Source organism: Plectropomus leopardus, chromosome 6, assembly GCF_008729295.1.
Source record: "Plectropomus leopardus isolate mb chromosome 6, YSFRI_Pleo_2.0, whole genome shotgun sequence".
Classification (NCBI taxonomy): domain Eukaryota; kingdom Metazoa; phylum Chordata; class Actinopteri; order Perciformes; family Serranidae; genus Plectropomus; species Plectropomus leopardus.
Genome location: NC_056468.1, coordinates 3,297,936 through 3,310,605, shown reverse-complemented (window position 1 = coordinate 3,310,605; position 12,670 = coordinate 3,297,936). Strand labels below are relative to the sequence as shown.

At 37.9% G+C, this 12,670-nt stretch overlaps 1 protein-coding gene across 2 annotated transcripts in view; it reads left to right on the top strand.

The window, feature by feature from the left end:
• Positions 1-12,670, top strand: part of arid3c (AT rich interactive domain 3C (BRIGHT-like)) — an 88,299-nt gene that overhangs the window by 54,818 nt on the left and 20,811 nt on the right. For both annotated transcript variants that reach the window (XM_042488554.1, XM_042488553.1), the window contains exon 3: positions 9,754-9,826. In XM_042488554.1, the coding sequence (XP_042344488.1) occupies positions 9,754-9,826 (73 nt within the window). The remainder of the gene's footprint in view (positions 1-9,753; positions 9,827-12,670) is intronic.

Genomic DNA, 12,670 nt, shown 5'->3' with positions numbered 1-12,670 from the left:
AAACTAAATAACATATAATAATTAACCCCCTTAATTTAATGAACCCAACTTTCCTCTGGCGCCACACACAGTTCACACTGTTAGTCTACTAAAAGACTTTACAAATGGAGAAATATATATCACTATGTCTATTGTTCAATCCAACGCAACAACACATGTTATTTATTAAGTGCTGTAGTCTCCAATTGTTGAATTTAAAAGTATAATTAGTACAAAAATGAAGTTACTAATTTGGTTTTAAAGCAGTTGTATTAAGAAAGCAACATCACACCTGTATGCATCATGTCAGTGCAGCATAAACTGATTAACCCTTTAAAGCCTGAGAAAATAATACTTATACTATTTTTTTTTTCTGTAACTTAATATTAATAATGTATTGGGGTGCCTGGTGGCTCAGTTGGTAAAGTCACCCCATGTGCAGGAACTGTGTCCTTGCTGCAGACATTTTTCCCTAGTTTTATGATAATATCTAATTATCCTCTAACACAGCTAATTTTCAGGTCATTTTGTCAGCTTTTACTTTTTTTCTAATTTGCAGGACATTCTTGCTCATAAAGATAAGCATATCTCAAAAACTATATAATGTACAAAGTTCAAACAATGTTTAGAAACTGTCCAAACCTTAAATATAATCGACACAATTTTTCTAGCTGTCACTTAAATGTTTCAGAAGGCACTGACAAAGGATATTGTCTTTTCTATTGGAGGACAGATCAGAAAACGCACATAAGTTGTTTCTGCCATTTTATACGAAGGACATGAAATATGCACCTCATGTTTGACTCATTTGTGTTATTCTGTATTTTAAATGTGACCATGTGGCTGAGAACTCATGTTCCTGACATAAAAACTGTAATACAAACTGCACCAGTTAGCAGTTCTTGTCACGCTCAAGGAGCTTTGAGCTTCCTCAGTGTTGGAGACTCTTTTATATCTAACAAGGATTTCCTCAGTGGAGGCCAGACATGAGGATTAACCTTCTGATGCCTCTCTCCTTAGTGATTGACGACAGGAATAAGGTGGAGAGATCACGAGAATCCTTTGGGCCAGGTTATTTCAACCCGCTGCTTTGTCATTTATATGATGTCAATCCCCAATTTACTGGAATCTCGTGGGGTAGCCTGGACAGGAAGTGGCGAGGGTGGTAAAACAGTGGCTATGTTCGAAATGGTGTACTGCATGAGCAGTATGCTCTACATATACATACTGCGTTTGACAGTAGTATGCAGTATAGCTGTTATGTTCGATCCATTTTGCAGTATGCTGAGCCAGACATGGCTGCTTTCCGGTTCTGGAAGCAAACAGTAACAAAACCGCTACCACGGAGCATCCATTTACTGTTTGAAATAGAGTAAACAAGTGATATATGTAGACGATCGTGATGAAGGCTTATTTGTGACATGAATAACACCTTATTCCTTATATAACGACTGGAAGTGACCAGCTATATCGCTGTTATGTTTGCATTAATGCCAAGTTCCCCGAGTATTAATATGGCTTTGCTTGGGACACAAACTATTATCCTCTTTATTGATCTTGTTCATGTGAAAGCATAAGCTGGTTTGGTGGTTGAAATTCGTTCATGTCAGGGTCACTGTTGTGAACTCCTCTGTAAGGGAAGTCGCTATTGGCTCTCCCAAAAGCCATTAGAAGTCGCTAGATGACGTCACCAAACTAATTTGCATAATATGAAATTCTGAGAGAGGAAAAACTAATAGAAAAGGCTGACCAGGTAGTTTATTTTCTTTTTTAAAGTGACCTAATGAATGCAGAGCAAAACAAACATGTGGTCTTGTAGCTTATATTTGGCCACAGGAGGAGAGGGACAAGAAACTGACTGAGTGAGACTGACTGAGACAGAGAGAACTGTGTGAGGGATTTTGGGGTGTAAAACTAAAAAAGAGTGGATATTTAAACAAAAAAGTAACATCTCTGCTGTAACTGTACAAAATCATCATCTGTGATTGGTCGTAAGCTGCACACACGTGATTCATCTGCAGGGCTGGCAGCCCTCAGAGCGGTCACGGAGTCCGCTGCAGGTTGGGACTGCGAGGCTGCTGGTCAGACTGTCTGCATGAGTGCTGTGAGAGTGGAGAGGAGCTGTACTCAGCTCTCGTGAGCTTTGTTGTATAATGTGAACCGCGGAGCAGGATGTGTTACATGCTTTTTGCTGAAGCTTTGTCAATACAAGACGCTAGCTTTGCTTTGTCAACACAATCATCTCCCAAATGACCAGTAAAAAGTCGCTAGATTTGTTGCTGGTTGCTTTTTACAAATCGCCAAGGGGGTTTGGAAAGTCGCTTGATATAGCGAAGTTGGCAACACTGGTCAGGGTGGCCTCTATAGCTCAGTGAGTAGAGCATGCGCCTCTTTCCTGTCACACTATAGCTGCACTATAATAAAGGCATGAAAAGCCAAAAAAACCCAAAAAAGTCTACTAATACTAAAAATAAGAAATAAATTTGCTCATGTCTCCTGTATAGATGTACTCTTATTAGCATATATTGGTATGTGGTTTACCTGATAAAAGTAATGTCAATGACCTTGAAAGATAAAAAATATGATTTTGGCAAGGTCTAATTAATAAAGTGTAACACGAGGGCAAGCCAAGGACCCCATCTGGTCGCTTATGTCTGTCCAGCTGTGTGATGGCTGTGCATAAGCCATTGGTGGCAGTTGCACACTCTGCGCAATGCATTGTGGGAAAAAATAGGTGAGGCAGACTGGTCCGATGCATACTGAGGATTTCACTTTTGTTCGTATATTGCATACTGTATACTGCATACTGTATACTGCATACTACAGTACGTTTTGCCCAAATCAGTACGTACTACTAGTGTAGTAGGCGGTTTCGAACACAGCCAGTGTCTTACTTGGCACAATTAATCTGCCGTCCTTTGGAAGCTTATCAGCAAAATGATTTGAACTTTTGCAACAAAAATGATGAGCTGTAACCAAGCTTTAAGAGTATAAAGGGAGATCAAAATCCTAAAACTGAAATCTGCTCTCACTGTTTTTTTCTACTACTGTTTGAGGGGATTCTGCCAATAGACACATCCATTAGTGCGGCGGCTGCAATATAAAGAAAAGCCTGCTCATGTTTTGAACATCCATCAACATGCTTCTTAGAATGTAATCACCAGAGGAGAAGTCACATAACATCATCTCACAATTGTGTTTTACAAGTTTTGTGCAAAGTTGTAACAGAAACCCACTTAGTGACATTTAACATACACATAAGCAGCCCTTTCAACACAATAACATAACATGTCAATCATAACCATTTACCATCTTGATTATTTGGCAGCTGATCTTCTCCTGTGCTCGGAGAGTAAGGAGCTCCTGGACCTTGTTGTTTTGGCCAGTTTGTAGACATTTTTCTGCTGTTGTTCTTCTTGTTTGAGTTATCTGCTAACTGCTGCTGGCTGCTTTTTAAATCCCCCATGTCGGGTAGCATGCATGACATGCCATCAAATTGTGTCCCCTCATTCTGCAATTGTCCTTTTTATACAGTGCGGTTAGGTGCATAACGGTGTGATATTCCCGCCTTTAACAAGCAGTGTAAAGGGGGCTTCAGTTGACTTGTGTCTCCTAAAAAGCCCCTACGAGCTCCCACTTCTTGAGTCGCATATTCATTTGATCTAAATGTGTCCAGGCTCAGTTTTTGTCATACCCTGCCTGTTTATTTATTGAGATTTTTAGCATGAATTGTTGTTGTGTCTTTGTTTCTTTCTATTTACTTCACGTGTGTGTGTGTGTGTGTGTGTGTGTGTGTGTGTGTCCTGCAGTGGTAAAGTAACACTTACAGCTGCCAATATGTGGTCAGCCTGTTGCTACTTAATCCTGTAGAGGAACAGAATGCCTCCTCATATTTGTGTGTGTATATGTGTGCATGTGTGCATGCATGCATGTGTATGTGTGTGTGTGTGTGTGTTTGTGTGAGAGACAGTAAGAGAGGAAGGAAAGCACTTGCAGAGTGCTGTTACTTGTGGCATGCAGCCAGCTGGAAGGTTGCCAGCATGACTAGGCAGCAGTGTTATTCTCTGATAAACTCTTACACACGTGCACACTCAACATAGCCACTGATGAACCTACATATTTTCACACAAACATTTTCATATTTACAGAAATCCACTGGGATTAGAAATGAAAACATTCTCATAAGTACCCACTAAATATCATATTTCACAGATATGACTGCATGTCTTGTCAAATGCTATTTGTGACATTTAAAAAAAAAAAAGCAATATAGATTCAGTGCATTTCCCTTGTGTATTAACTTTACTAGTAGTTGTCAGGGTTACTATTGGAGATCATCTTTTCCTTATGGAATTCACACACACCAGAGACAGGAAATGATGCATTCATGTGCAGTATGTGAAGGACCACATCTGACAAAGTGTTTAGGATCAGTGTAGATTAGAACAACACTGTTTACTGTTTTCTTCACTAAACACATGTAACATGATGAATTTACTCAAAGTCTGTTTGGCTGCTCTTCTGTTGTATATCTGACAGAGTAGCTGTTTAGGAAGTGTTTGCATGCACATAAAATGCTGAAGGACATTGTCAGGTAATAATGCTGCCGGTAACCACGTAGTTCAGGTATAAGGAGTGCAAGTGAGCTTTTAAGGCAGATGGATGGGTCCTATAAACAACTTTAAATAGCATGTCCAGACACATCATAGTATAGTGTTGAAATAACGTCCAAAAACATAATATAGCATGTCAAAATGCCACAGTATGCTGAAAAATGTCAAAATATGACATGTCCAAAAAGCTGCTGAAAATGACATAAAAGTGTATGTTGTGACGTGTCAAAGTATAGTATGTCAACAAAACGTCCAAAAACATCATAATATTGCATGTCAAAAAATGACCAAAAACATTTTTTTGACATGCAATATTATGACTTACACGTGGGAGGCCGAAGTTTGCCTCCCGTGTGCATGTGTCTTTCTTTTCTGCACCTTACCATGTGCCTCTTTTGCCTAATCCCAACCATCGTGACAGGTCGTGCTGGTTACCATGTGCTGTTGTGTAAACATAAGGACTGTGCAGCATCATCACACCACGTTGACATCCCCATCATCATGCTTTTGCTGCATGGTGTTGCTACCATGTAACTCACTTCCACTTATTAATGTGTCTCACACTGTGTTTGAGTACCCCAATCAGGCTCAGGGGATGAGGGGAGTAACAATTAAAAAAAATGAAATTGGGGAACAAAGAAAAGGCAATCGGAAATGGATGTATAAACAAAAGTTGTGATTTACAAAAGCCAATGCAATAAAGGTGTACAAAAAAGGTCTTCAAAAATGACAACTACTTTCTTTAAGAGAAAACAATGCTAATTTTAACAACTGAATGACTAAAGCAATGAACACAAGAAAAGTTTCTTCAGTCTGTAATCTTACACACAGCACCCACACTGACCCACTGGCTCTGACATCTGCTTCTTCAGTCCTTATATACTGCACACTGCTAATCAGCAGATTAATCACAGGTGTACTCAATCACTCTGCACGCTGACGAGGAGGAAAACACACAAGAAAAGAACAAAGAAAACAGGCACAAAAATGGGCACCTCTTTACCTGTACCTGTGGAATTCTCGTGGAATATACAGCTTGTACATGCTGAGAGCTTTATTCAGGACATAAAAATATTTTTTCAGTAATGATCTGTACATCGGTTCCAGATAGATAGATAGATAGATAGATAGATAGATTTTTTTCTTACCTTTTACTTATTTTTTGTGATTTGTGGGAAATCTCTTGCCGAGTTTCTCATTGCCTTTTTCTCCATGTTTTCAAAAGAAATCAAATCAGTTTGGTTAGGTTTAAGGTTTAATGCTTGTGAAAGGCGTCTGAAAGCAGCAGATAAAAACTGATGTCGATCCACATTTCAAAGGGTTAAAAATGCAAATATAGGAGAAAGAAGCCTTAAAATAACAACAGCAGCGACACCTGTTTTCACAATGTGTGTGCTTACTTTGAGTTACAGGTATAGTTTCGGTGAAAGCAGAAAAGCCAGGAGGCATTTCCAAAGTCAATGTCAGCGGGCTTCCCTCAGCTGACCCCTCTGACTGACAGCCTGAGAGCAGCCGGAGAGCCTGCAGGTTCAGCTGAACCCGATGTCCTTTAGCCTGCCTCAGCCTGTCTGTCTGCTCATTTACTTCACACTCAGACGGAGAACACAAAAACAAAGTAGTGTTCAAACAGACAGGAATGCTGCGCGGTGACTTTTCCCTCCCAATCAACTCCTTTGTCTTTGCTTCAGGGTCAGCTGCAGGAAAACTTAAATGAAGTCGTGTCAGGAAACTGTCCATATGAACGATTACAGAAAATTCTAACAGGATGTTTGTTTTCATGTTATTTTTGAAGTTTACTGCTAAATTGTAGATTTTCAGTCTGGGCAGTCTATGAAGACAATAGGTTAGGGGGGTTGGGGGGATTCGTTTGACCGAAACATTGACACTTTTGTGTGTTTTAGAGCCAACATGTCAACACATTTGGAGAATTAATGGTTTCCACTACAAAAATGAATATTTTAGATTTATTTTACAGTTATGTTGTTTGTACTGATTGGTGTGTGTGTATGTGTGCATGTTAAAGGAGCAGTTCACCCTAGAATCAGAAATACATATTTTCCCTCTTACCTGTATTGCAATCTAGACTGTTTGGGTGTGAGTTGCCGATTGTTGACTATACTTGCATAAACCTAAAGACTCCAAACCATGTTGTTTTTGTTTTTTTTTTCCCAAACCTTACCATATTCATTTTTATTGCCTACACCTGACCTCTGTATGTGACATTAATTACGTAACTTTATGTTAAGGACAAAACACCATTTCTGGGGTGCATTTTCGTAGGAAATCATGAACTGCATTATGAGGATATGGCGCTCTGCGCCCCAAAAAATAAAAATAAAAATGAAAAAAAAAACATAACAGCAGTTTCTTTTTCCAGAAATCATGACCTGGTCACTGAAGATAATCCAAAGACCTTCTTGTGAGCAGTTTCAGAATCGACCATATCCCCGCACTGCTAGCTCACCTAGAACCACTGAGCTAGCTAATGTTACAGCCATGAGTAGATGCACACTTCCTCCTGTGCAGAGGTATGGTTGGTAAAAAGAAAAAAAAAGTTTCTTAAGAAGAAAATAGTTTCAACATGTAACTGCTCACAACAAGGTCTGTGGATTATCTTAAGTGAGCGGGTTATCAATTCTGGAAAGAGACAATATTGTTGAGTTTTTCAAATGTATCTCCAAAACTCTGCAACTCAAACCAAAACATCTAGAAATATATCACAACAGTAGAGAGGAAACATATTTATTTTTGATGTTGTGGTACGCTGTCCCTTTAACATGTGTGTTCCTGCCTGTATGAGCACATGCTCATCATTGTCTCTGCATATATGCCTTTGCACTCCATGGGCCTCACAATTGATCCTGCGGCATTGTCATCCGCTGTGCATTTGTGCACTTAACATTTTTGCAATGGCTTGCTGTTCCTTTACCTTTCGATATTCCCTCCGCCATGGACCGCCTGCAGTGCAGCACTCACAATGCACTCATATCCCCCCACCTACTCCGCCCCCACCCCCTCCCCCCACTCTAACATACAACACAAACACACACACACACACACACACACACACACACACAACCTCCGGAACCCTCCCCTTAACAAACCCCCCCTCACACGGTTTCCTCCTGAGTGCTGACCTGCTCTGGTCCTTTAATATTGGTGACAGCTAATACACTTCTAAATGATCAGTTATTATCTCTGGGGCCTCGTCCACAGGGCCCCACTGATTCCAAAGGTCATCCCTCTGTCTTCCAGTATTGATTAAGTGGGCCTGTTAACGTGGCTCTGGGCCTTACTGAAAGTGAACATTGCCACTAACATATTTCCATCAGCTGTATCTGGCTGGAGAGGCCCATTTAAAAGCCTCTTTGACACTGCCGCTGCCCCAGTGAATAGGGCAGGATGAGGAGCATAATGGATATGCCAATAAGGAAACTAGTGCTACTAAAATATACAGAGGGCTACAGGCATGACAGACACAAGGAGACACCCTGCTGAGATATTATAGGTTTGTATTCTCAGTCTTTATGATGACCTTTTTTTCAAATAGAAGAAGAGATGGCGCCAGAAAATAGAGAGAAAATACGACTATAGAGTGGCCAAAAGAGCTAAAAAAAAAAAAAAAGAATTTTAAAGGGAAAGTTCGGATTTTTTTAAGTTTTGTTGTATGGGGTACTTTTCTATATTATTTGTAATATATACAGTAGATGTCTGTCGGCACACTCTCAGTTTGGAGAAGCAGGGCGGAGTATGACACTGAAGCTAAGCTATGTGCTGCTGGTGGAGGGGTCAACAACAAAACGTAATTTAGCCTCCTAAAAATAAAAATCCCACTTTAAAAAAGTCAAATATTAGTTTAGTGTATGCTATGTTGAGAGTATTTGAACTGCTTTACCTTTCCATCAGACCTCCCGTTCTGACTGGGAGGCCATTAACAGCTTCAGTTCCCCTGATGTGCTGGAATACACTTTTAACTTTGAAATTCGAAGCACATGAACAGATTAAAAACTCCACCACAACAGCAACTCTTGTCTGTTAGTCTGTTGTGATCATTGCATGTTATCACAGTCATCTTTATCTTCATCAGAGGTCATCTTTGAAGCTGTACTTTTTAGTGCTGACGTCTTGATTTTGTTATATTTGTTATACATTTTTTATAAAGCGATGCTGCTCAAAGTGCTTCACATTAAAAAAAATGCAGCACAAAAAAAAAACAAAACAAGATTACACAGTCAAAAGACGGATAGTGATAGACAAGATGTTAAAGTCAAAGTAAAAAGTACAGAGGCCAGTAAGAACTGTAAAAATAAGAGAATTGATATAAAAGAATAATTATGAAAATTACATTAATTAAAAGCCAGACTAAATAAATATGTTTTCAGCTGTTGTTTAATAATATTCACAGAGCTGCTTCTCTTATAACTTTTGGAAGTATTCCATTACTGTATTTTGGAGCATAGTTAACAAAAGCTGTACCATCTGTTTTCTTGTGCATATACTTGTGTGTATTTAAAAACCAGCAGCTGAAGATCTGAGAGCTGGTAAAGGATTATAGAACAACAAAGAGTCCATTAAGAGCTTTGAAAAAACAAGTAAAAAAATCTTAAAATCTATTGTAAAAGATACTGGGAGCCAGTGGGGTGTGGCTAAATGCAGGGTAATACGCTCCCTCTTCCTTGTATTTAAATAAAAAGGGATAAAGGATAAAATGCTAAAACCACCTTGCAGTGGTTTTAGAATGAGTGAGGTTCACTATATTTTATGCTCAGTAAGTGTGTCCATGCAGCTTCTTGAAGGGGTTAAATATTAAAAAGCTGACGGTCATTTGTTTTTATCTCTGTAAGGCGCCCAGATGTGAAAAAGCTATTCGTGGCTGAACACATTTCCCTGATATTGTTCTGGCAGCAGTGTGGCACAGTGTGTCTTTGTGCTGGAAGTGTGTGCCAGCCTATCAGTGCTGCAGATCAGGAGCTGCTCTCTGATACACTCACTGTGCTCAAGGTTACTCACAGATTGTCTTGAATGATCTCATTGTCTTATTATGCATCGGTCATAAACCGAAACAATCCCAAAGGGCTCCTCACCTGCCACACGTCAAACATGTTGATTTTTTTTGGTGAAAACGTTAAATACATTCTTCTTTTTTTTGTCTCTGTTTCAGTTGTATGAACTGGACGATGATGAAAAGCGCAAAGAGTTTCTTGATGACCTTTTCAGTTTCATGCAGAAACGAGGTAAGTGACTTACACTTAAGAATACACTTCTTCCCTTACAGTGCCTCTTGTTGACATTTTTCCCAGCACCCCAAATATGACCATCAGTTATCACTCAGTTGATTAGAATTCACCACATTACATGCTCATGGACTCCAGGGTTTCCAAAAGTTGGGAGAGAGAAACGGGAGATGATATCGATCAATCAGTCAATCAATCAATCAATCAGTCAATAAATATGTAATTCATATAATACATGTTGGATTTATATTTTAAAACCTGACCAAATAAGCTGGATTTCTTTGAATGAATGAATAAATGAATGACTGAATGAAGGCTTTATTTCAAACATGCGAGAACAACACAAAAAGTAAAAACAAACTAAAATGATCAAAACAATTGACCACATCTCAACGTGTCCCAAAAGGAGCAGGAAGAAGCATAAGCTGATTAAATCCTGCCCCTGCTGGTGATCAGTTCATCATTCCTGTTTCTTTCTCCTTCTTTTTTTTTTTTTAACATATTCACAAACATAAATAACCAAATATATTTACATATGTACATATTACCAAAACCCAAAACAAACAACAAACAAGCAAACAAACAATATGTGAGAACACCTAGTGACAGTCAACACCCTTCTTCCTCCCTGTACCTTGTAAAAACCATGTGTTTGTACTGCTTTTTGAACTGGGTCATGCTTGGACATTGCTTCAGCCCCCCACTCAGTCCGTTCACTCCACATATAGAGATACAAAAAGTTTTTAATGTTGTGCGGGCACATAGATGTTTTAAATCTAATTCCCTCCTCAAATTATTACGACGGAGGATTAGGGCCACATTAAGGGAAAAAAAATTAATTATTTACGAGATTAAAGTCATTAGTTACGAGAAAAAACTCATTATTAACGAGAAAAAAGTCATTATTAATGAGAAAAAAGTCATTATTTACGAGATTAAACTCATTATTAACGAGAAAAAAGTAATTATTAATGAGAAAAAAGTCATTATTTACGAGATCAAACTCATTAACGAGAAAAAAGTCATTATTAATGAGAAAAAAGTCATTATTTACGAGATTAAACTCATTATTAACGAGAAAAAAGTCATTATTAATGAGAAAAAAAGTCATTATTTACGAGATTAAACTCATTATTAACGAGAAAAAAGTCATTATTAACGAGAAAAAACTCATTATTAACGAGAAAAAAGTCATTATTAACGAGATCAAACTCATTATTAACGAGAAAAAAGTCATTATTTATGAGAATAAAGTCATAATATTCAAACCTGCTGCTTTTGGAGACACTTGTTAACATGAGGGCTACGGAGGATTTGGTTGAGTTGTATTTTAGGATAGGTTTCACAAACAAGGAGATACTTAATCTTTTGGCACATCAGCATCACATTACCATAAGTATCAGGACTTTAAAAAGAATATGCAAGAAATTGCATCTTTTCCGGCGAAAGAACCAGTCGGACTTGGAGGATGTTGCTGCTTTTCTGGAGGGGGAAATGGCTGGAACTGGTCAACTGCAGGGTTATCGTTGGATGCATATATGGGCTATTCAGAGGGGTTTCGTTGTGTCTCAAGAAACAAATCCTCCGTAGCCCTCATTTTGACAATGGTCTCCAAAAGCAGCAGGTTTGAATATTATGACTTTATTCTCGTTAATAATGAGTTTAATCTGGTTAATAATGAGTTTAATCTGGTTAATAATGACTTTTTTCTCGTTAATAATGACTTTTTTCTCGTTAATAATGAGTTTAATCTGGTTAATAATGACTTTTTTCTCATTAATAATGACTTTTTTCTCGTTAATAATGAGTTTAATCTCGTTAATAATGACTTTTTTCTCGTTAATAATGACTTTTTTCTCGTAACTAATGACTTTAATCTCGTAAATAATTTTTTTTTTTTTTCCCTTAATGTGGCCCTAATCCTCCATCGTACAGTATAGATAGTGATTATAGTGTACATTTATTTAAGTATTACCCCAAACCTTCGCACAGTAATGACAGTAATTTAAATATAGTAACACCAGTTAGCAGTAGGGTATGTGGTGTGATTTGTGGTCCAGAAAGTGTTTTGCCTTACTCAGTACTGAAATGCTTTGTGACAGTTTTGTTGTACATGTTTTATGTGAGATTTCCTACTTATTTTATCATCCATTATCACACCAAGAAACTTATTTTTATAAACTCTGACAATGTCCACACCATCTACTTGCACCTGTACCTGAGTATTCCTTTTACAATTACCAAATAACATGATTTTAGTTTTACTTAGGTTTCAAAAACAAGAAGAAGAATCAAAAAATTATAGAGAAATTAGTAAAAAATACAAGAAAATTACCAGATTTTTTAAAAAAGTAAAACTAGGGAAAAGAATATAAAAAAGAGATAAACGAGGAAATGGCCTGAAAAAAGCACTTAAAAATGATGATAATTCTGTAACATAATTTCATAATTAAATTAATTAAAGGCAGAGTGCTCACATCTGATTCTTTTTTAACTATTCATTTAGCCTAAGACCATCCTGAACCAGCCAGTCAGTGCAGTGAGTGGTTTAAATGTGTGTGCTGAAATGAGATGAGAACAAATACCTGCACTGTTCATTTGTTCTTCAGCTTAAACATGAACCCCTTAGCAGGCAGGTTTGAATATAATATAAAATGGAAACACATCAATTTAGAAAAAAAAACTCTCATTCATCTCAAAAAAGTTTATGTGCTTGCATGAGCTGGTATTTCAGGTAATTTCAAAAAAACAAATTTTGCAAAACTGCAATGGAAACACTTTTTGGACCTTTCTAGGTCACATGATGCTATGACTATGTGCTTGTCAGTAGGAACTGGCTCCCCC